This window comes from Muscardinus avellanarius (assembly GCF_963383645.1).
Source record: "Muscardinus avellanarius genome assembly, chromosome: 9".
Classification (NCBI taxonomy): Eukaryota; Metazoa; Chordata; class Mammalia; order Rodentia; family Gliridae; genus Muscardinus; species Muscardinus avellanarius.
Window position 1 is genome coordinate 103761287 of NC_137795.1, and position 26146 is coordinate 103787432.

The following is a 26146-nucleotide window of genomic DNA, read 5'->3' on the forward strand; positions in this document are numbered from 1 at the left end:
TTAATTTGAATTTAGTTGATTTACTTCCTTCTTAATTTCAATCAGTTTTATTAAAATAATAATGACAGCTGGCTTGTTGGTGCACACCTATAATCCAAATACTTGGGAGACTGAGGCAAGAGGAACATGGTTCAAGGACAGCTTATCAACCTAGCAAGCCCGCAGCAACTTAGCGAGACTCTCTTTCAAAATATGTAGAGCTGAGGGTGTAGCTTGGATGCAGAACGCCCCTAGATTCAGTCCCTCATACAAAGAAAGAGGCAGAGGCAGAAAGGGAGGCAGAGAGGGAGGGAGGGAGAGAGCGAGCCAGAGAGAGAGGGAGGGAGGGAGGGAGGAAGGGAGGGAGGGAGAGAGAGAGACAGAGACAGAGACAGAGAGACAGAGAGAGTAAAAAGAACTTTCATCAGAGAGGAAGGAAAGAGAAAGTTAACATAATTTTGTAGTGTGAAGCAGGGACAAGATTGGAAGTGGTTCCTCCAATTGTGGAGGAAGTGGCTAATAAACAGTATGAAAAAGTTGACACCTTTTTGGGGGAGGGAATAGGTATCCACCTACAGAGTAAAGAAAAGCAAGTAAGGAGATATCAAAGATCCATCTTCGTCCTTTGGTGTTGGCTCTAAAAACATGAATTATAATTTCCAGTACCTTCATATTAACATATTGAATTAAACTTTTTAATCAAATCTGCAATGATAAAAATGTTTTATTGAGTTTGAAAGTTTAAGCCCCTAGAACCTTTACTTCTCCTATGCAGTTTAAATTTGCCTTTTTCCTTGTAAGAAAGAGTGTGTGCAAGATGTATACTTTAAAGTACACGGAGGAGATAGCTTCAAGAGCCTTGGAGAAATTGAATATATTTAATTTTTAATTTAATAACGAGGTCCTATCATCATTCATTAAAGTGAATTGACTGGAACTCTGTAATTAGAAACTGCCTGCCAGATTAAGGGCACAGCAGGCAGAGGGTGAAATGACATATATTCCAGATAATCAAAGACACAGAAAAAAATTAGCCCAAACTTGTTCTCAAAATTGTTAAGAATGAGAATAGTGAGATAAAGCCAATTGCAAACAAAATGATTTATGTGCCTTGATACAGGTATGACAATAATCTTTTTCCCTGCAGAGATATAATCACAAAATAACCAATTCCCACTTTTCCATTGTAAAAAGCATACTGTGGTAAAGTATTCATTTAATTTTAATTAAAAGCCTGCTGCAAACATTTCTACTTTTCAAATTTAAATGATTTTTTTTCCATTTTAAACGATCAGTGACAGCCTGTGAATAATGATTCATTCAACCAGTGTCACATGATTAAATTAACTAACAGGTAGCCTAGTGCAATCTACCATTCTCTCTCTCTTTGCTTGTCTAGAAGGTGTGTAAAGGAAAAGAAGATGCCTAATTTAACCCCATAGCAACTCAGTCTTCCAACTCAAACAAAAAGACATTCTAATCAAGAGTAGCCTTCACTGCCCTATGGGTTATAAGATCACCTCTCCTTTCAATGTGACAGGGAATGAAAGTTACAGCATTGCAAACCAAAAGAAGTTCCCCTTTCTATTAATGAAAGCCAAGTGTCTTTTAGAACAGCACAAGTTATTAAATGGTGCTTACTCCCCAAGTCAGAATTCTGAGTAGAAGAGGGTACAGAAAAACGTGAACCCAGAAGGTGTACGGCTGATACCCTTTAAACAGCCTGCTTATGAGCCTGGCCCTTGGCTGACATCTGGGAACCTGAATGGTAAGTAGTTTTCTACCCAGAGAAAAAACTGCTTCTAATTAAAAACTGTGGCTTGCTGTGCCTAGACATTTGGACAATGTGGTTCATTCTAAGTAGCTGTTTTCTTTCCTTCAGGAAGTCTGGATGTTTGGTACCTGCTATGCAGGCAGTCTAGATGCCTACAAGTTCCTGATAACCTTTTGAGCACCGAGTCTCAAATGAGTTCCCCATTGACCATATGTCAGACTTCTAATATTCCAATCAAGCTCGTTTTGGGTGACTCCCCGGGAGAGGCTCTTGAAGCTGGTGGCTGGCTTTCTCCAGACCATGACCCATGGACCTTTCCTTTTTACTGATTTTTGCTTTGTATTCTTTTGCTGTAAAAAAATCATAGCCAAGAATAGGATAACAGGCTGAATTCCTCAAGTCCTCCCTATGAATCACTAAGCCTGTAGTGGTCTTAGAGACCCGTAAAACAAAAAAGTGGATTTTTTTCCCCCCAAGGGGCATGCTTGAATAAGTATCTATCTATCTATCTATCTATCTATCTATCTATCTATTCACTTATTTTTGAAGTACTAGAGGTTGAACCTCAGGACATTCTACCTCCAACCTACACCCCCAGATCTATTTATTTTATCCTTTATTTTGAAATGGTAGGTACTGTTGCTCAGCTACCCAAGACTGAGGAATGGAAAGGAAGAAAAACAAGAAATAAAGTGAGAGAAAGAAAACTCCAGTGTTTCTTGCATGTGGGAACCTGATCCTCACTGTCTTTTGAGAAATCTCCCTCCATCAAACTGGAGAGCTGTGGCATAGTGGCTAGTGAGAGCCATGCATCCTGAATGACTGTCTGGACCCCACATCAACCATTTGGAGCCCTGTAACCTGGGTGCAGGTCATTCAAACTCTTTGTATCTCCATAAACTTATAATATATAGATGATATTTCTAACAAATTTTTAACAAGGAGTAGATGAAAGTGAAAGTACATATAGAATTACTTGGCATATTATAAGCACTTAGAATCTATGACTACCCTTACAATGTCATGATCAGTTTATTGTTTTGAGCATGTTAATCTATTTTTTTTCAGTACTGGGAATTGAACCCAGGGGCATTCTACCTCTGAGTGACATGGGGTCCTCTTATCTCAGCCTTCCAAGTACTGGGATTACAAGCCTGTGCCACCACACCTGGCTCTTTTACTCTATTCTTAAAGACTTTCTTTTTCTTAAAGAGCAGGTTTAGATTCACAACAAACTTGAGAGGTATCCTTTATATCTCCTGTCCCAACACATTCACAGTCTTGCCCTTTATTAGCATCCCCTACCAAAGTGGTCCATTTGTTACCATTGATGGAACTACTCTGACACACTATCATCACAGAGTCCCTTGTTAACACTGGGCTCTCTCTCTGGGTGCACATTTCATGGGTTTCAACAAAGGTATACATGCATCCATTGTTTTAATATCCCACAGTACATTTCATTGCCCTAAAAATTCCTTTTATTTTTTTCATGAATGTGTTCATTATTTTTTCTTACAAACTTCTACAGTAGAGAAAAGACTGTATACCTTTCTTGAAACATTCTTGAAATGAGGAAGTAACAGACCACCAAATATATTTTTGGTCTAGTTGGAAACCAAAACCTAGAGTAGGTATTGGTGATAACAGGTAAATGTTTTAGGGTTAAGTACATTTGAGAAATACTAACTTTAAATTTCATTTAAACACAGGTATCTGTTTTCTTTTTAGGTGGGATCAAGCAGAGCCAGTGTTCTGCTGCTCTAGCTATAGAGGAAAGATTAGCACCTGCTCTATAGGCTCTGCAATGAGAACCTGCCGATGACAAAGGGGACAAGATTAGCAGCTATGAACTTGAGGTCCCAGAAGGTCATCTGCTCCCAGGGATAAGCAGGAAAATTATGACCGAATTGTTTACATCAAGGTCTTCAAACATTACAAAGGAAGGCACATCCGACCAGCTGAGGAAGTGTGACATGGGGACTGATGAGTGGCCCCATGAGCCACATGCATGAGGGAAGAGACTCGGTCCTAGAGCCCTGGAGAAGGCTGTGTGTAACACGGCAGGGGGAAGTCAGGTGGGCAGGCTCCATGCAGTCAGTGTATGCCTCTCCTGGGAGTTCAAAGTAAAAGGCAAAGGCTCTCCCTTTTTAAACGCCCTAAGTATGCTAAATAAATTCAAACAAAACAGGCTTCAAGAAATATGGATGGCAATCAAGTCAACCTGAAAGGGCTATGATTGAGGCACGCATAGGAATTAAGTTATATTCAAGAGATAGATCCACATAATGTTCCCCTGGCAGTGGCATCATTCCCTTGGTGAGATGCTAATAAAGGTTAGACAGCCGGTTTTAAGAATAAAAGTGAAGAACCTGCCACTCAGTTGTCAATGGAAACTGCCTGTCTATAATTCCCTCAACGACAGCTTTATAGCTCAGCATATGTTAATCTTGATGCTTAAGGATAAAGATTTACTATGCTCAGGATAGCAAGTGTTCTTTATCATTTTTAAAAAATAATAAAAAATTTTAAACTGAAGAAACATTATATATATATATATATATAGTTAGATGCCATTTATTTGTGTATTTCTTTTAAGAAATGGTATCTAACTATATATGTAATGTTTCTTCTGTTTGCTATAATAGTCAAACTTTCTAACTTCTTATAAATTCCAACCGTCTAGTCTGCCATGCCCCCTACATTAATTAATTTTGCCATATCTAAAAGTTGAGGGAATGTGGCTCGGAAGAGCTAGAAAAGAGACAGCACTAAGAAGAGAAAATAATAAGATTCATGAGGAGAGATAGATCAGTACAGATGCTTTAAACTACAGACTTTCTGTGAAATTTACATAGAACTGAAACCCAGGCTCTATCAAATTCAAAAGGATGTTCTAAGTGATTTTGATTATGAATCACAATTATATTCATACATTACATATTTATGCAAATGAACTGATTAGAAGAATTTTTTTGTGTGGCACTGGAACTAAATGCCTATCCCTATTTTGTTTTTAAACAGGGTCTCACTTTGTTGGTGTCCTTGAACCTATGATCCTCCTGTCTCAGTCTCTCTACAGGAGTTACAGTTGTGTACCACCATGCTTGGCTGATTAAAAATATTGTTATAAAGCAACATTAATAAGAAAAAATAGACATTAAAATGCCTATTAGCAAACAATTTTATAGAATAAAACAAAATACTACCAGCTTAAAATAGCACTTTAGTATTTGTAGAATATTTCTACATCTGTCACCTTGTTTGGTCATTGCTATGCGCATATGAGAAAGTCGGGGTTATAAACATGATTTTAAGGCATGTAGTAAGATTTCCATATATGTAAACTATTAACTCAAAAAAAATTTGCACAGTTAGTTCAAGAAAATAATCTGTTATTTATGCAACACTAAAATCTGTGGTATGAATAGCCAAAGTTAAGTATTCATTATTTGATATTTATTCATATTTACCTATTCCCCACTCCGTTCTCACCCTCCCCAAACTATTTGAAATCAGTGTCCTTATCTTTTAGTTGGAATTAAAATACAACCATTTTCTGCTTAATATCAACAGTCTATTTATGAAAAGAATTAGACATTCAAATGTCAAATAGAAGCCACTTTAAGATTATTTTGCAACCACTTTGGAAAACAGTATGGAGAATCCTCAGAAGAATGGGAACACACCTACCATTTGATCCAGCAATACCACTGTTGGGTATCTACCCAAAAGAAAAGAAACCAAACTACCAAACTAATGCATGTGTATCTATGTTCATAGCTGCACAATTCACCATAGCCAAACTATGGAACCAGCCAAGATGTCCATCAACAGATGAATGGATTACAAAACTGTGGGATATGTACACAATGGAATTTTACTCAGCCATCAAAAAAGCCTCAATTACGTCATTTCCAGGGAAATGGATGGAACTGGAGGACATTATGCTAAGTGAGATTAGTCACAAAAAATAAGAAATCAGATGCTTTCCCTAATATGTGAGAGTTAGGGAGAAAAGAGGAGCAAACAAGATAACCTAAAGGAAGAGAAAGGAGGGGGAAGAGAAAAATCTCTAAAGCACACAATGTACTTAAACATATCGAAGTCAATCACTAAGCCAAGCAAGGAAGGGAGGGACGGGGAGGGAATGGGGTGGTATTTGGGTAGGGGTTAAATCAGCGATGAGTACATGTTTATACACACAAGTTTTTTACCCCAATAAGTTGTATGAATATAATGCACCAATAAAAAAATAAATTAAAAAAAAGATTATTTTGACTGAGAAAGTTATATTTAAACCCAAACCCCTAGTTCCTTAAAATATAACCGAAACACAATAACATAGATAAAAGCCATTATGATAACATATAAACTGCTGAGCAACTTTCTCCTTTTATATGTTACCTTTATAAAAATTTATATTTATAAAACAGAGCATTGGATTTAATAAAATAAATACTCTATCCTTGTCCATTAAGAACAGGCTTCAAAAATTTAAGTATGGCTTTGCCAGTGTTAGATGATGAAAAAATATCATCAAGGAATAATGGTTTGATAAAAGATATTCTTCAATAATTTATATAATTTGCTCTCCCAATTCAGAGAAAGATACAATGAAAGACAGAAAACAATGACCTGCTGGATTTTTCTCTCTGTTTTCCCAGTCTATAGTGCTGGCATCACCTAGTGGCTTAGAATAATCTTGCTTTATCTGTCCTAGAAAATTGGTGACACAGCATAAACTCAACTTTGCTGCTCCTCTTATTCACCTTTTACACCCCAGCTTTTTGTAGCTCAACAAACAAGCCTTGTTTGTGACTAGTTCTCGCAGGGTCTTACGGCACCACAATCCAGAATTCTTGACCACTGTTTTGATAACATACAATGTTGTTTCAGGACTTGAAAGGATTAACAGAGAAGATAAAAAGCAGAGGTTGGGTCTAGAATGCTAGCCCTGACTAATGACTAGAGTAGTTTCACCACACTGTCTAAAACAGTACCTTGTGTTGATCACAGTACTCTTGAAAGCCTGTAATATAAAGGAAGGCATTTTTATACCTAGTGATCACTAATAACCTTGCTAATTTCCTATTCTGAATCACCCAAATTCCTTAATAATTACTGTTAGCTCAATCCTCCTATATCCTATAAATCACTTTTACATAATTTAATAATTTATCAAATTCTTAGATTCTGGTTATTTGGCGTCTGGACCAACCACTGCACCTGTACCCTGGCTGCCCCAGAATTGAGACTTGGTGCCAAGCACATTGGAAGTGTGAAGGTAATGTGTGGTCACCAAGCTCTTAGCTCGTTCTTGGTAACACTGATGCTCATTCTGTTTATTCCTGGTTCATTCCCAATGATGCTGACAAGAGTGCAGCTCAGCCATCTTCCCCAATAGGAGAAAGATGCTTCCTGCTGTTTCAACCACATTTTTTTTTACAAACCACATGGACGTAGATCATGGAGCTGTTGCTGGTGGCTCCACCATTACGCTCAAGTTCCCTAAAATTTTGAGGATTTCATTTCCTCACCAGACAATTGGGCCAAAGTTGTGTTTACTTTTCTATCCTATGATAAATTGTACTTTATTATTATATCTAAAACACATGTTGATTTCCTTCCTAAATATCTACATTTATGGAAAACCTTTGTTATTCAGAAACTTTTTAAAGGCATTAGCTAAATACCATGAGTTTCTCAACCTACTAATAATTGAGAAAGCATACTTTAAAATTCCCTTTCCCATACCTATCGAAGACCTCACAAATCATGCGGTAAGGAAAGAACTCCAGGAGTTACATGACAAGTGCATTTTTTCTAAAGTTCTCAGGAATTGATATGTGCATGAACATGATGGACAGAATAGTTACAATGATTGAAAAAGATGATTTCAGCCTGAATCAAAGAAGCACTGAATGACCCAGCAAAGTGCTAAGATATACAAGGGAGAATCTGCAAAAAACATTCTCCATTCTTAATTAATTACTACTAGGGAACCAGGTAAGGAAGAATCCAAACAAATAGATGAAAGGGAAAACAGGAAGGTTTTATATCAACTGGAAAATGGCTTTGTAGACTGGAAGATGGTAGATGGTTCACAAAGCTCAGCACTGAGTATGATTCAACGTTGGTTCCCGCAATCCGCTTTACAACTTTAACAAACTTTGAGTTTTCTAAATTCCTTCTTTATTTTGCCTTTTTCATTAGAACCCAGTTTCAGCTTCATTGAAAACCCAGGCCAGGTTGGGGATAGGGCAGATCTGATAGTGGGGATGACCTCCTTTTGTGAAAGAGAAGTTTAAAGCCTTTTGAACTTGAGGATAATGGCTTATAAGAATTGGGTGTAATGTTGCATTAACTCGATGTAATTATCAGCATTATTAAAACTACAGCCAAACACTCACCATGTGCTCTATAGGGCACATTAGCTATACAAAAGACCTCTGTGCCCTATAGGAACATGTCATAAAATTTCAAAAGTAGTGAGTTCAACACTTATTGATACATGAAAAAACTGGACCATAGTATACCAGCCTGGAACTCTACAGTTTAGAAATTAGAAGATTCGGCTAAATCTTACCTTAAAAACTAGCCCTTAGCAAGTGTTTAATAAATTTGTTTCTAAGGTTAAAATCAAGCAAACAGCAAACCAAACAAACAAAAACACGAGAAATTCATCAAGACAAATTAACTCAGAATTGTGCTTTCTCTCTGACCCCCCATTTTTCTGCATCCAGAAACAGAAAGGCTGGCTTCCCTTATTTCCCCATCCTGAACACGATGGACAGATTGGCACCTCCAATTTTGACATGCCAGTTTCACTAAGAGACAGGGCGATAAGTCACATCTGGACAGACTTCCAGCTCATCTTGGAGTATGCTTGTCCCTGCCTCTCCCGCTGTTTCTTCTGCTCTGGAAAATGTGATTAATATCTATGCATTTGCAAACGTCTGCATTGTGAGCAAGGTGGAGGCTCTCCATCCCACCGAGGTTGAGGTATGGAGTTAATGAGAAGTGAGACTGTGGGGAATGAGCAGGAACGTGCCAATGTTAAAGTAATTGAGCATGAATATCAAACACTGACTTGGGAGCGGCCTTCATTTGCTGAAGAGAAGGCTGATCAGCTGGTGGGCAGATGGGCTGTGCACAGACCTGCATTCACTGCCCATCCCAGCCTTCGCAAATCACAGCAGCACACCTGACAGCCACGGCACCTTTGCTCTCCCTCCTCCAATGCTGCTTTCTCCTTTATTTCCTCTCTTTCTTTCTTTTTCTTTCCCTTTCCCTTTCCTTCTCTCCTTTTCTAAAAATTGTTTCCTCACTCTTCTTTCTTACCCGATCTCATGTCTTCCCAAGCCTTATGAAGAATGTAAGGTTTTATCATCCCAGTGTCTGCTGTTTCATTAAAAATATATTGTGCAGTTTGCCACTGCCAGTTTAGAATAATGGGGATGATTGTGTTGTGGCTGAAAGAACGACTAGTTCTATATTTTTTCCTTTAAAACATCTGCATTGCTTTCTAAAATCAGTACATCTTGAATTATTAATTACTTTGATATACTCCTATGTGATTCTATCACCCCAATTAGATTATTTATGCGACCTTAAGTGGTAAAAAGATGTGAAAGACTTAGACAACAACAAAAATAGTGACAAAATGGTCATCTTGGTAGCTGTCAGCTATTATTAAGTTGTAATGAACAGTTGTATTCATAAAGGAATAATAATAGTTTCAAGAAAACTAAATGTTGTAAAATAAAACTTTGTTTCAAAAATTTAAGCAACACACAATTATTATGTGTTTTTACAAAACCATATAACACATGTAATTAAAAAACACATAACCCATATACTTTACAAAAATTATTTTACGAAGATGTTTTTGTAGAGTGTACAATGCAAAAAAAAAGGATGCAATTCAAATGTATACCAATTGGGAACTGGTTAAGTAAAATAAGGTCTATTCATTAAATGAAATAAATGGATATATGTGAAAATATACAACAACTAATAAGAATATAAAGCAACATTAGAATTTTATTTCATAAGTCTATATAAACCATAAACTCAAGTAAAACATATATGATTAAAAATTGATTAAAGCTTACTTGATGAATACAGAATTTCTTCAAGATTGAATTATCAGTTGTCTTTTTTTTGAAATTTCCATTTCAAATGTACATATTTTTGTAATGAAAAACTATACATGTAACCAAACAATAAATATCTCAGTTCCTACGTGTATACCAAGAAAATCAGAATGAGCACAGGAAAAGCAGTCATATAAGAGGCCTTGAATAGAAAAGTATTTATGGTTTACCTTGACAGTGTAGTACTCTCTGACATCAGGCCTAATAGAATCAAAGTCCCCATTGATGAATTCAGGCAGAAAGCTGAAAGAAAAAAGAATTTATGTAGGTCAAGCAGACCAGTCTGCTTAATTATTAAACTTTAAAACTGTGATTATAAAAGACCTGAGAGACAAATAAATATCAAAGAAGAAAACAGGTTCTAAATATCTTCCAATTCAAAAACCCAAATACAAACACATGCTCTTTCCCTGTCTCCTTTTGCAAACATTCAAACATTATTTTACTCTCACTCAGCTTTGGAACTTTCAACAAATAATCATGATGATTAGGCACTGTATGCCAAGCAGAAGCCAGCTCAAAAACATTTTTCAAATATCCAACTGAAATATCTCTATAATCAGTGGTCTTCCAGAAGGGTTCGAAATACTCAAGGAGTCCCAGGTCCTGAACACAAGGAGGGACTCTGAAAAGGGGAAGCTTCTAGTGGCATCATAATAACCTTACTTCTCTTCCTTGCTATGTTTTTATCATAACTCATTTTAGAAAGCCTACTTTATCCCATCTATGTGAACCATCATTTATTTATTAATTTACATAAAATATTTACATGACCTAGTAGAATTTTGTCCCACTTAAAACATTTACAGCCGGGTGTGGTGGCGCACACTTGTAAACCCCGTACTTGGGTGGAGGAGACAGGAGGATTGCACAGGTTTGAAGTCAGCCTTGTTGGCTTAAGAGACCCTGTTTTCAAATAAAAATATAAAAAAATAGGTGTCTGGAAGCGTAGCCCAGAGATAGAAGGGTTTCCAGGAACCCCAGTACCCCAAAAAATTTACATATGGAGAAATAATAAAAATAATTAGCCTCTGAGCCTGGGAAATACATATAATATCAAGCCTGAAAAACATACTCTACCTGTCATATGAGAATTATATCAGTTGCCATTTATCTAGTTAATTGCTCTAATTCAAAGGAATAACAAAACTTTCATTATGTCTTCTCATGAGGGCTAAGCTGTTACCTAATGGACTAGGAATCTTATTTATTTATTTATTTACATAAAATATTTACATGACCTAGTAGAATTTTGTCCCACTTAAAACATTTACAGCTGGGTGTGATGGCGCACACGCTTGTAATCCCCACGCTTGGGTGGAGGAGACAGGAGGATTGCGCAGGTTTGAAGTCAGCCTCGTTGGCTTAAGAGACCCTGTTTCCAAATAAAAATATAAAAAAAATAGGTGTCTGGAAGCGTAGCCCAGAGGTAGAAGGGTTTCCAGGAACCCCAGTACTAGTTAAATGGAGGCATCTCTCTGGGTATCAGATGGAGAAAGAGACGAAGCCCAGAACTGGGAGACAACTGTGGGTCATGGAACCCAAGACACAGAGGGCTATGTGGTTCCTGGAGAGATTCTAACAAGCCAAAGAGTTTGGATTAGGATTCAGGTCCACAAAATTTCCAAGGAAGAATTCCCATAGTGGCCACCCTTCACTTAATTAACAGAGAAAGCAAATGAACAAAATCATTTCTCTATCCTCACCTACGTGTGAACAACTAGTAGCAGAGGGTAACTGACTTGGCTCTCAGTTGATGGAACAAGGGTGGAAAGTCAGGACTGAGGGAACAGATGTACTAAGAAAACTGACTCGGGACACCATGTGTGTCATTCAGCATAAAATTATTAATAAAGACGAATACAGAAAATATAGCCTTGTCTTTTTAAACTCTTTTTTGAATGCTTTTAAACTTAGTTGGAAATGTTATGATTAGGTTAAACCTGGTCTGCCTGATTTCTGATAGGCCAGCTCATGCCTTCTTCCTAGGACTCCGTAGTAAAAGTTCTGCCACAAAGCTGTACCCCACAGACACTGCTTAGCTTGAATGAGCTAGGTCCAACAGTCTGTTTCATTAGCTAATCCATTCCATAAGTATTTTCTGTAGAGCAATGTGCAAATGACTTTAGCTTATTTCAGAATAAACCAGAATGGGAAAGAACATGAAAGTCCCTATGTTTTAAGTCAGATTGCCTGGCTTCAACATCTTCTTATACTTTCATTCGTAAAACTTCCCTGCATATTATGTGTATTTTTTCAATTTTATTTTATACCTTTTACTCTGCCCCTATTTTGGGACCAGCAATCAACTATTCATTCATTCTTTTTTTTCCTTATAAATAAATCCATTAATTTTCAAAGTTTCTTTAAAATGATCCTACCCATTACCATTTAACCTCATACAAATTAATATTTATAGGAACCGCAGCATATTAGCCCCAGAAGTTATAAAAGGAATCATCTCTCTAATATCTCTATTATCCTCTGTAAAGAACTGAGATCAAAGACATCAAGTGAATTTGCCTCTATGGCCAGTCTCCAATCTACTTCACCATGAAAAAGCAGCTGTTTAATCAGAGGGCTTGGGTCTCCACTGCCTGGCTCAAGTAACTTCCTGAAGAGACAGACTTTGCATTGCTCTCCACATCGTAGGTCCTCAAATGTCTAAAACCAATTTGGCAGCTTCCAAATAGCATATTGATTTTGACAATGAATAAAAATGAAAAATAAAAGCAGATGCACACAGGCAGCTGACTATCCGTTCCCTTAGGATAGATCACGTTAAAGAGAATTAGATCTCCTTTTATCTTACACTGTGAATAATAAAAGGCAGTCTTCATCTAAGCTCACTTATATTTTCATATAAAATATTAACAGGAAAACACAATTATACAGATAAGTGCTAACTTTGGTTAACTTTTAATATACTTTTTCTTCAATATAACATATACATACATCAAATGAAACCATGATGCTTACTTTTAAGAGGACCCATGGCAAAAATACACCTGGTTTCATGCTGAGATGACTAAAATAATTATAACTTTTCGTCATATAGTACAGTGGTTTTTGAAACTTCCTGAAATGTACTTTTTGTCGCTGCAATTAAAAGCCCATCTTGCTTGTTCTGAGGATCCTGTTGCCATAGCACCTGGGCATTCTGAAGAGGCAGTTAATGGGGATGACACTTCACAGGTGTGGAGGAGCTATAAGTGACAGTTTATACAGAAGATTATTTTTAGCACTCTTTTGGGGCAGGCTACATGTAGCAACTGGCTATGAGTATATGGATTTCTGTGGCTGCTGACTCCATCTCTGCCTACTTTTAACATAAATTATACCAATACACCTCTTTTTGTTATTTTTACTCTATTGGAACTGATTCATTAGCACCAAAGGGGTATCCCCATCACACCACAAATGTTCCACTCAGAGTCTTTTGATATTTAGGTTTTAACTCTTACTGCATGTGTCACTCACTAATGACAGTAAGGGTCCAAAAGGAGCTGAGATCTATTAATAAGCCCAGCATCTCTCACAGGTAATAATCAAGAGGGAGGCTGATATATTTGGAAAATATACCCAAGGGCTCAGGGTAGATTGCAACTGCTATTTTTCAGAAGACTTCTCCTGAAATTGATTAAGGAGGATAGTGCTCTGCACAACGTTTTCTGCCCTCAAGAAAGACGTTGTCATTCCTTTAAAAGTTCAACAGCACTAAATTACTTATTCTTCATTGCATTTTATGCAATTTCTATATAGGTCTTTTTTTTTTTTTACTTCTATTAGATGGTGAGTTCTTTAAAAAAGTATCCAATTGAATTTTGATTTTCCAAAGCACCAGGTATACAGATGTTGATAATGATACAAGAAAGGAGGGGAGAAGGAAGAGGGGAAAAAAGAATGAGAGAGAAGAAGGGAATAGGAGGAAAAAGCAGAAAAGGGAGGAAGGCAAAGGAGAGGAGAGGAGATGACGAATGGTAAAAGAAAAAGAAAGGCTGGAAGAGGAGGGGGAGAAGGGAGTAGAAAAGAATGAGGAAAGAAACACTGACCAGGTGTGAACTATTATGACTTCCATATTTCTAAGGGTATGCAGATCATTTAACCTTTCTGAGCATCATTTCTTCATGCCCTGTGAGGGTTAAGAACTAATATATATAAGGCACTTAGAAAATGCCTGGCACACAAGCAAGCACAACTGAAAACACTCCGCTGAAAATAAAGTTGTTACTGAGAAGTTAAGGAGCTGGCTGTCAATTATAAGGTGAAAATCAGAGTCAAAACTCAGGCAGCTGAGTCTTTGTTCTTTCAATGTTTTAGTATATATCCCCTCACATATACACATTTATGAAACAAAACAATTATGCTTTTTAGGAAGAAGGTTTTCTACATAAATTCACTGCATACTACTGACTTGCTAATAAATATATATATAGTTGTTTGTGTGGGGTTTTTTTTTGCAGTACTGGGTATGGAATCCAGGGTATGAAACCCAGGGGCACTCTATTTCCAAGCTACATCCACAGCCCTATTTTTTATTCTTTATTTTGAAACAGAGTCTCACTGAATTGCAAAGGGCCTTGCTAAGTAGCTGAGGCTGTCTGCAAACTGCAATCCTCTGCTCTCTGCCTCCTGAGTGCTGGGATTACCAGCATGCACCACCACACGTGGCCTGCTAATCACTATTAATCTACACATTTTATGCAGGTTTCCCTGAAGCTGAAGGATTTTTGCTCAGTTCTAAAGTTAGCATAGTATTCTGACAAAAGAATATATGTTATGTTAGGGAAATAACATATGAGAACATTGCTGAGGACGAGTTTAACTCCAAATACAAGAAGATATAGTACTCAGTCACAGATGGCAGAAGATTATTCACAGATTTGGGCTAATATTGTCTGTGATAGTGCCTGACTCCATTAATGGCAGATAGAGAAACAAGGGTGGTACACAATATCAAAAGTAAAAATGTCATCACATTTCCGCTGTTACAGATATAATCAGTTCAACAGTTTTCATGAGTACTCAGGCCTCTAAACATAATGATATCAAAAATATTTCAATGTTTGCACAACTATGGATAAGAGAAAGATCCTTAAGAAAGGCAGAAGCCAGGCATAGCGGCGCACACTTGTAATCCCAGCATTCGGGAGGCTGAGACAGGAGGATGGCAGCTCGCAGACAGCTTCAGCTACTTAGTGAGGCCCTTTGCAACTCAGTGAGACCCTGTTTCAAAATAAAGAAGAAAAAATAGGGCTTAGGGTGTCATTCCAAGATAGAATGCCCCTGGGTTCCAGCCACAGTACCACAGACAGTAGGATATTAATTTGTATGTAATAAATGGTGAAAAATTTAGAAGCTTGAGTTAGCAAGACTGTGTAGCAATAGGTACACTTGGACCAGTGAGAGTGTGAATGGATACAGCCTAAAAATAAGCAATCCCAGTTTGGGAATCCAGTCTATTAAAAAAAAAAAAGTACTAAATGTCTGAAAAACAGGTAGTTTTTTGATTACCTCGTTTCTGTCTACTGTCCTAGAAGGAATATCCACCACATGTTATTTAGTAATGGAGACAGGCTCTAGTAAAATATATGTACTATTATCTTGACTGTGTTATTTTAACACAAAGAATAAACAAAAAAGTCTATAAATATATTTATAAAATGTAGAATAATCATAAAGGAAATTATGGAGGTCAATTATCAAGCTTTTCACATTATGTCAGAGGATGAGATTTTTATTTGAAAAGCTCTATAAAGCATATCTTGGGGTCTGGGGATGTAGCTCAGTAGTAAAGGATTTGCCTGGCATCTACAGGGCTTAAGTTAAATACACAGGACTGCACAAATAAATAACAAATAAATAAATGTACATCTTCATTTAATAATTAAAAAGAATATTAATAATGAGGCTTTAAAAATCAAATGAAAAATCAAGAATGAAATTAAAAATTAACTAAAAAGTCTGGGTCCCTGAATATAAGAACATTAGATAATTCTTAACAGCCAGAGAAGTGTGTTATAAAGTCCAGACAAATCACCTATATAATATTTCATCTCTTAAACTTCTTGATCTCATCTTTTCGAGGTTGGTGGCCCAGAAATAAGTATCACAAGGAAGAACTAATTTTGTTTCCCCAAATAATTACTTAAGGATTTCCTTACATCCAGAGAAAACAAGAATAATAGACCATGTGTAACAAAAAAAAAAATAGATAAAATCTCTCTATCTCCATTTGACATAGCTAAAATGATTTGAGAAAAAGTGAGGAGAGAGCAATAATAAAGAAAAACATATATATGACTGTGCAAAAAATTCTGTTGATGTAAACACAGAAAAAGATTAAAAGGAATCTGTAAATAGGAGGAAGATCCAAGGACTCTCAATCCTAGAAGGAATATTCCAGAACACGTTTTCTAAATATTTGTTCTGTGCTACTATCTGCATTTATACATTTTATTATCAATATATGCAATGTTGGTTAATCTCAGTAACATTTCTATAAGGTTAATTTTTATCATGCTAATTTTATGGAAGAAAGCGAAGGATAAGAGCTGTAAGCTTTGTGTAGGTGTCACACAGATTCAAAAAGTTGTCTTTCCTTCTGCTCCGCCTGTATTATTGAGCTATAAGCACCCTTGCCTGGCATAGGAAATCTTGCTACACCACCCTAACAGGATGCATTTTGATTTCTTCCAAAATCACATCCTCATTTGAAATCTGCTCCACTTGGTTGCCCAACCAGAGTCACACGGTAAGAGCAGCAGCATGGGTGCTAGGCTAGGCCACCCACACTCCAGGCCTAGGCATGCACCGCTCAGGCATACTAGTTTTATGGTTTGTTTTAATGAATGAAGAAGTGGGGAGAAGAGGAACAATTACAAAATCCCCTGGGGGTCATTGAAGATATATTTCTAGTTCTAGTTAGTAAACAAAGAAATAGGAACGACCATTTTGTAACAGAGCAACCAACATCAGCAGTGTGAATTTTATGAGTCAGTAAGAAATTAAAATGCAAAGACTCCTTACTTCTGCCTGTGTGATGGGAATTAACCTCTCACTGTAATCACTTGGAACTCTAGACAAAATAAGCGAAACAATTATATTCAGATGCCAGAAAACAGCAGGCCAGCACAGTGATCAATGTATGATTCTACGATGCTGGGTATGTGCCATTATACAATTGTTCAAACCCCACAGAACACACAACTCCAAGAGTGAACCTTATTTGAGTATGGAACTTGGATGATAATGATACATCACTGTAGGTTCCTCCCTTATTGCATATGTACCATTCTGCTGGGGGCTTTTTACAAAAGGGGAGCTAGGCCTATAGGGAGTATACTATCTTGGTTGTTTTGGTGTCTCCCTCTCCATATTGAAAATAAAACTGCTCTTAAAAAAATAGTCTTAACATAGAAGGTGAAGGATCTACATAGAGGAGAAAATGATAAGACACAGATTTGCCATTTGACCAGAAACCCCATTTCTAGGTATGTACAGGAGAGAAATGATCACATATGTGCATACAAAATGTGTACATTAATGTTTACAATAGTATTACTTATAATAACCAAAAGGTGGACAGACTCCAAGTGTCCATGAAAGGATGCCAGGATAATCAAAATGTAGTACAGATGCAACGTGGAATGTCTCTGGCTAGAAAAGGTATGAAGCACTACTTACATGTAATACAATTTGGATGGGCCTCAGGTAAGTGAAGTAAGTTACAAAAGTTCACATACAATATGATCCCATTCATTACAAGGTCCAAGCTAGGAAAATCTCCAAAAAGTAGATAAAAATGAGATTAGTGGTTGTGAGGCATAGGGGAGAGGGAGGGAATTGCGGCTTGAGGGTGGTTTTTTTTAGAGGTGATAAAAATGTTATAAATTCAATAGCAATGAATGAAAGTTCCTATTGTTCTACATCCTTGCTACCACTGGAAAGTGCTGACGGCTGCACACATCTGTGAACGTATCCAAAGACTGGATGCTTTAAATAGGCAAATGGCATGGAATGGGAATTGCAAATCAATAGGCTGCTAAAAGATGGGGGGGCACTATTGGAATAGCTTCATCTGCTGATACTGATATTTATAAAATACTCCAGCCACCACCAGCAGATACACACATTTCTTTTCAAGTGCACATAAAACAGTCTTCAAAAGAGACCATATGCTTGGCCTAGGGATCAGCAACTTTTTTCTTGGAGAGTGAGAGAATCAATATTTTAGGCTCTGTGTGTTCTGTGGTCTCTGTCACAGCGACTAACTGTGCCCTGACTGCAGGAAAGCAGATGTAGCCAATCGGGAGACATTGCTCTTGGCTGTGTTCCAGCACAGCTAGCTAGAGGCAGCTGCCTGTCAGCTAGTTTACCAACCCCTGTTCTAGACCATAAAACAAGACTCCAGAGATTGAGCAGCGCCGAGACACACTGAGCCTGTTCTATAACACACCGGTTTCTTCCTTTTCTCGGTTTTTCAAAATAGAGAACTGTAATCAATGCTCCCTGGAATGACAAAGAAGCAAGATGATTGAGAAGTTAAACTTCCATTTATATAAATGATAAAACTGATATTAGTTAAAATCACATGTCACTGAGGTAGTTAAGCATTTTCATTTTCCATGCATGTTAATCTACTTATTATTTACACCAGCTTAAATTGCCTCACTTACTTATATATCAATTATATATTATGTTGACTACTCATGTATTTAGTGAACATATAGCTAATTTAATTTTGAAGTATTTTATAGTTTGGGCACCACAAGTTTTGAAAAAGACACATTTTAGAATATCGCTTTCTCACTGGGTGCAATGGTATATGACTGTAATCTCAGTACTTGAGAGGCTGAGACAGAAGGAGCTTAGGTCCAAGACCAGTGTGTGATAACCTAGCAAGATCCTGTTTCAAAATGAAAAACTAAATGGGGCTGGGGGTCAATTGCCCCTGTGTTCAATCCTCAGTATCACCAAAAAGAAAAAAAGAAAATAATTTTCTTACACAGTTACATACTAATTCACCAAATAGGAAGAACAACACAAAAAGCTACAAAAACAGTATTTACTATCAATGTTATGATCACTTATTTAATAAAAAATAATATTTAGTGTAAATATCTGATAAACTATTACACCATGCATGATATATTTAATCAGAAATAATTTTGCTTTTCCAATGTCAGAAGGCTAATATTTCACATGCAGATGCTGGGATAATGTTATCAGGGGCTTTCTTAACATATAAGACTAGATTCCCCATAGAGAAATGGAAATTGTGGTTCTGTTTGTGACTTTGCTAGTATTTCAGTGCTCAAACATCTCTACTTAAGCAATTTCAAAGAATGAGATCATTCCCATTCCAAAAAAACAGTTTTCATATTTAAGGAATTTCCTATCTAGATGGAATAAAAGAGTGGAATATAAAAAAAATTAAATGAGGAGTGGGGGCTCACACCTGTAATACAAGTAGTTGGGAGGCTGAGACAGGAGGATTGGAGGTTTGAAACCAGCCTCAGCAATTTAGCAAGGCTGTTTTAAAATAAAATCTAGGAAGCAAGCTATCTCTCTGGATTCATATTAGCCAGATGTGGTGGCGCACGCTTGTAATCCCCGCGCGTGGGAAGTGGAGACAGGAGGATTGCGCAGGTTCGAAGCCAGCCTCACTGGCTTAAGAGACCCTGTTTCCAAATAAAAATATAAGAAAATAGGTCTGGGAGTGTAGCCCACAGGTAGAAGGGTTTCCAGGAAACCCAGTACCACCAAAAAAAAAAAAAAAAAAAAAAAAAATCCTAGCTTTGACCTATATATTTATTCCTAAGTATTTATTTACCTTACGCACCAGAAACTTGATTTTATTTATAAAACATCAAAATTTAATTAATCAAAATTTTACTTATAAAAATTATGAAATATATACACTGCTGATGTAGACAATATGATCAATAGAAAAAATATAAAATAATTTACAGTGACATGTGTTCATAATATTAAGAAAACAATATGATATAAAACAATATATGTAAAAAGCCTTATTTTAACCAGTGAATATATATAATACTCAGTAATAAACAAACAAAATGATAAAAGAAATTTTCTAAAAATATGAACAGTGGTTAAATAGACTGGGATTTCATATTATTTTAATTTAATTTTTCTGTATTCCTCAAATTTAGTTTACTACAGTGAACTTATAATACTTCTATAAGGGGTAGCAAAATCAGGAATAGGGGAGAATATTTCTTTAAAGAAAAGAAAAATATGTAATGTTAAAGGTAGATACTGAGTAGTACAGTTTTGGTTCAATTTAACTTCTCTTTGTATGACTTATATTTATAATTATGATTGCGTTAAATTACTTGAATATAGTCACGTAGAAATGACATGAAATGTTTACTTCTTGAGACTTTGGACATAGGATTTGCCTAACATCTCTGGTTGGCCACCTGCATCCTCATGTTGACAGCATCGGAAGGCATCGGCACGGGGCTGCGCACGCGGTTCTTTTCCCTGGCACTCTGGAGAGGGCTTGGCACGGGGAAGGAATTCACCAGGAAAGCCCTATTACCGCTAATAGGAATCATAAGACCACACTGTTACGGGAAAATGTTCTTTACACTGACTGATAAAATGCTAAGATGACAGAAACGGTGGCTGTTTTTCTTGTTCTTAACTCACGGAACTACACTCCAGTCACTAATAACTAATGTACAGCCGAGCTGGAAAAAATTGAGCACACACTAGAGGCCGCTAGTGATAAATAAGTGAATTTTGCATGAAGTTAAAAAAAAATGATGAGACTTCTAGTCAGAAAACTGCATTCTAAGCTTCTAAGCTTCAGTGGCCCATCTCACTATTATACAGGAAGTCAGAAAGCAATTTTTTTCTGTCGCTAAACTTGGCTTATTAATTTTTTAATAAAAGAACCATATCCAGGGAAATTTCATCTCAATAAGACAAATCAAAGGAATTTTGTAAACAGTTATTACTATTCTACCTTTAAAGCAAAGCTTCACCTGTAAGCTGAAACCTTTCTTACATATTATGAATTATAAAAAAGAATATTTTTATTCTCTTAATTCTACAAAGATTCAGACTAAGTAGAGAAAGCATTATGCTATAAAGTATAGGCCGCCTTACTAATATTTTACTAAGAGAGGAAAAAAAACCTGTTTTGCTGGGTATGGTGTGCATGTATATAACCCCAGTAGTCTGGAGGCTGAACATAAGAATCCTAAATAGGCGACCAGTGCAAGGTAACCTAACGAGGCTGATTTCAAAATTAAAAAAATAAAAATTAACAAGGGCTGGGTATGTAATTCGCAGGCAGAAGGTCCATGGGTTCAATCCCCAGTACTACAAGTAAAATAAGATGAAATAAAATAAGTCCAAAGAAGCAAAAGATGTCTGAAAAAAATTAAAAACTGCCCAGGAAAGTTATGAATCATAAAAGTGGAATTTAAGAGATTATTTAAAAATATATAAAATAATAAAGTCATAGATAATAAAAAGAATTAAAAAATATTTAATGTGTATTGCAGTCATACATCTTAAAGGGATATAAGATGGTGGAGGCATACATGCACACATCACCCAATTAGCCTTTAACCAATTCCTACCCCATTCCCTCTCCTTCTCTCCTTCTCATGTTTGGCTTAGTGATTGACTTTAATAGGTTTGTTAAAAAACATCATGTGCATGAGAAATTTTCCCTCTTCCCCCCTTGTATCTCCTTATTTAGGTTGCCTTATTTGCTCATCTATAGAATCACCACACTAAAACTTTTGTAAAACCAGGGAACAAAATAAATTCTAAGCCGGGTGTGGTGGCGCACGCTTGTAATCCAGCATTCGGAGGCTGAGATCTGGAGGATCGCGGTTCATGGACAGCCTCAGCTACTTAGTGAGGCCTTCTGCAACTCACTGAGACCCGGTTTCAAAATAAAGAATAAAAAATAGGGCAGGGGGTGTAGCTCAGAGGTAAAATGCCCTTGGGTTCCATCCCCAGACCCACACACAAAACAACAACAACAACAACAACAACTCTAATACTTTAATATACTTTTCAAAAATTGGGAAGGATGTTATTAAATTTCTCAGAATGCATGAGTGTTATTTTTATCATATATACACATATATCTGACAGATGACCAGTGATTTAATTCCCTTTCAATGTCACTAAAAAAGTGAGGAATTCTGAATGTCTTAACGAGGGCATTTGATATAGTACAATATTACAGGTTTTTTTTTTTTTTTTTTTTTTTTTTGCAGTACTGGGGATAGAACCCAAGGGCATTCTACCTCTGAGGTATATCCTCAGCCCTATTTTTTTTATTCTTTTATTTTGAAACAGGGTCTCACTGAGTTGCAAAGGCCTCACTATGTAGCTGAGGATGTCTGCGAACCAGGATCCTCCTGTCTCAGCTTCCCAAATGCTGGGATTACAAACATGCACCACCATGCCCTGCTCACAATATTACAGTTTTAAGTTAGAGAGATGTTCATGGCAGGGGGTCTAAGTAGGACATTAGTTCTGAAGAGGAATTAGTTCTAATTACAGATTAGACCTTCTCTGGCACCCAGAGAGATGTCACTGCTGGACAGCTGTGGGGAATCTGGGGACCTTGCTTCTATGTATACTTGGCTGTCCTACCTATGCGTGGAGAATCTAGCACAGTGTCTCCAGGGTGGCTCAATCTTCTCCAGAAAGAGCCACTCCAGAAACAGGGGTGACGGCAGATCTACTTTCAGAACACCAGCTTAGTTGATCAACTGCCTCCTCTCCTACTAGAGAGAAGAGACAGTTGGGAATTCACCCATAGTGTCCAGCTGCCAGATCACACAGGGTTCAGGACAAGTCCTAAATTGTTCTTATAACAGTCAATATGGTTATGATTCAAGGAAAAGAGCCCGCAATTTCTAGCATGCCCTGCTTTTGCTTATTGCCCAAGCCCAGGCTATTCTTCACACTTATTCCATTAACTGCACTCTTTTATTTATTTTTTAAATTCGTTATTGGTACATTGTACGCCTATATCTTAATGGAATATAAAATGTTAGAGGCCTACATGCACACATCACTCATTTATTTCTTCCCCAACTCCCACCCCATTAATTGCACTCTTAATAGTAAATTTTAAATTTTAAATTGAATGAAAAAATAAATTATATGGAGTTATTTACATTCTCTTTACTGATACCTAAAAAAAAATTGAAAAAGACTTCCTAAACAAAAGTAACTGAAGAGTTTTTAATATAAGTCTCTGATTTTATTCTTGAATAAATATTATTTTTGTGGAAGTGTGTGTTGGGGTAATGCATCTTAGAGATTTTACCCAGAAGGGTTCTACTACTGAGCTACAACTCCAGCCTTCTCTGTTTTAAATTTTCTTTTATTGGTGCATTGTAGTCATACATCCTAATGGAGTAAAGATGGTGGAAGCACACATGCACACATCACTCAATTATCCCTTTCCCAATTCCCACCCCATAACCTCCTCCTCCCTCCTTCTCATGTTTGTCTTAGTGACTGACTTTGATATATTTGTGAATGTACATGATGTACATTAAAGAATTTTCCTCTTTCTCCCTCCTCATTCCCCTTATTTGCTCATCTATAGTATCTCCTTCTTTGTCTAGAATTCCTCCTATGACCCATTTTCTCCCTAGCTTTCACAGATTAAAAAGAGCATCCAATATCTTATGTTTTGTGACTAACTAATCTCACTTAGCATAATGATCTCCGCTTCCATCGATTTACCTGTAAATGATGTAATTGTGTGCTTCTTTATGGTGGAGTAAAATTCCATTGTGTATATATCCCATAATTTTATAATCCATTCATCTGTTGAAGTACACCTTGCCTGGTTTCATAGTTTGGCAATGTGAATTGTGCAGAAAAGAACAGAGATATGCATGCATTCGTTTAGTAGTTTGGTTTCTATTCTTTTAGGTAGATACCCAAAAGTGGTATTGCTGGATCATATGGTAGTGACTGCACTAATTTGAAATTTCACCAACAGTGTTCTAGAGTTCCCACTTCTACACATTCTCACCAGCATTTCTTGTTTGTCTTTTAACTGATTGCCATTCTAGTTGGAGTTAGGTGAAATATCAGGGTACTTTTGATTTGCATCTCTCTGATTTCTAATGATGTTGAGCTTTTTTTTTCATGCATTTATTGGCCATTTGAATTTATTCTTTCATGAAGTGTCTATTCAGTTCCCTTAACCATTTTTTTAATTAGTTGATTTGTTTTCTTAGTACTGAGATTCTTGAGTTCTTTGTATAGTCTAAATATTAGTCCTCTATCAGAGGAGTAGGTGACAAAAATATTCTCCCATTCTGTTGACTCTCAATTGAGGTTGTTGATAGTGTCCTTTGCTGTAAAGAAGCTCTTTATTTTAATGCAATTTCACCTATTGATATACCTTTTAGTTTCTTGTGTCTTTGGGGTCTTGTTGAGAAAATTTATACCTGTGCCTATGTGTTGCACTGTCGGACCTATGACATCTTCAAGGACCCTCAAGGTCTCTGGTCTAATTTTCAAGTCTTTGATCCATCTTGAATTGACTCTTGTGCAGGGTGAGAAAGTGAGGTTTATTTCCATTTTTCTGTAGATGGTTAACCGGTTTTGGCAATACCATTTGTTGAAGAGGCTATCTTTTTGCCAGTGTATGTTTTTTGCCCCTTTGTCAAAAATCAATTGACTGTTAAGTATTTTAAATTGTTTCTGAGTCTTCTGTTCTGCTCCACTGATCTATGTATCTTTTTTTTTGTGCCAGTACCATGCTATTTTTTATTACTACGGTTTTGCAGTATAGTGTAAATCAGATATTGTGATTCCTCCTGCTTGATTTTTGTTGCTAGAACTACTTGGGCTATTTTGTTTTTTTTCTTTTGTTCCAAATGAATTTAAGGACTGATTTTTCTATGTCTATAAGGAATAACCTTGGTAATTTAATGGGTATTGTGTTGAATTTGTAGATCACTTTTGGAAATATGACCATTTTGATGATATTCATTCTGCCTATCCATGAACATGGAAGATCTTTGCATCTTCTAAAGTCTTCTTGGATTTCTCTTTTCAATGTTTTATGATTTCTTTGTAGAGGGCTTTTACCTCCTTTGTTAAGTTTATTCCTAAGTATTTTATTTTTTTGTGAGATATCCTGAGTGGAAGTGTTTTCTAGATTTCCTTTTCAGTGAATTTTTGGTTGGTATACAGAAGATTTTGCAAGTTTTTAAGACTGACTTTTTATCCAGACACCATGATAAGTTCATTGATCAGTTTTTCTAGCCTTTTGGTTGAGTTTCTTGGATCTTCTTAGTATCATGTCATCTGCAAATAGTGAAAGTTTTTGTTCTTCTTTTCCTATTTGTACTCTTTTGATTTCCTTCTCTTGTCTTATTGCTTTGGCTAGAGTCTTAAGTATTATTTTGAAAAGAAGTGGTGATAATAGACATCCTTGTCTTGTTCCTGTTTTTAGGGGAAGACTCTAAGGTGGTAAAACTGATTAAAAACCAGAATCCATCTATCTACTTACTGCAAGAAACACACCTTAAGTATTACAAGTTAGTAACAAACTTAAGGTGAAGGGATGGAACAAGGTAATGCATGCCAACAGAATTCGAAGACAAGCAGAGGAACAACTATGATATCAGATAAGTTAGACTTCAAGCCCAAGCTTATTAGAAGAGAGAAAGCAGGTTATTTTTTTACTGGTAAAAGAAACGATCCAGCAAGAGGAAATAATAATATTCAACATTTATGCCTCAAATACAGGTGAAGTTACTTTCATAAAACAAACTCTTTGTGACATTAAGTCACACATAAATCCCAATACAGTAATTCTGGGAGACTTTAACACCCCTCTCACACAGTTAGACCGATCTTCTAGAGAAAGGTCAGTAAAGCCGAGAATGGTGGTGCATGCTTGTAATCCTACCATTTGGGAGCCTGAAACCAAAGAATCACAGTTTGCGGACAACCTCAGCTACTTAGTGAGGCGCTCTGCAACTTAGTGAGACCCTGTTTCAAAATAATGACTAAAAAACAGAACAGAGGGTGTCACTTGGAGGTCAAATGCCCCTGGGTTCCATCACCAGACCTGCAAATAAAAAAACGAAAACAAAACAAACAAAAAAACTCAGTAAAGATGCCTCAGACCTAAAGAATACCATCAACCAAATGTACCTGTAAGATACATATTGAATATTCCACCCAATTACAA

The 26146-nt window shown here is 36.6% G+C and overlaps 1 protein-coding gene across 2 annotated transcripts in view; it reads right to left on the minus strand.

Annotated features, from left to right (window-relative positions):
• Positions 1 to 26146, minus strand: part of TPK1 (thiamin pyrophosphokinase 1) — a gene marked incomplete at both ends in the record, with an annotated part of 365721 nt that overhangs the window by 184692 nt on the left and 154883 nt on the right. For both annotated transcript variants that reach the window (XM_080701459.1, XM_080701458.1), the window contains one exon: positions 10083 to 10155. In XM_080701459.1, the coding sequence (XP_080557585.1) occupies positions 10083 to 10155 (73 nt within the window). The remainder of the gene's footprint in view (positions 1 to 10082; positions 10156 to 26146) is intronic.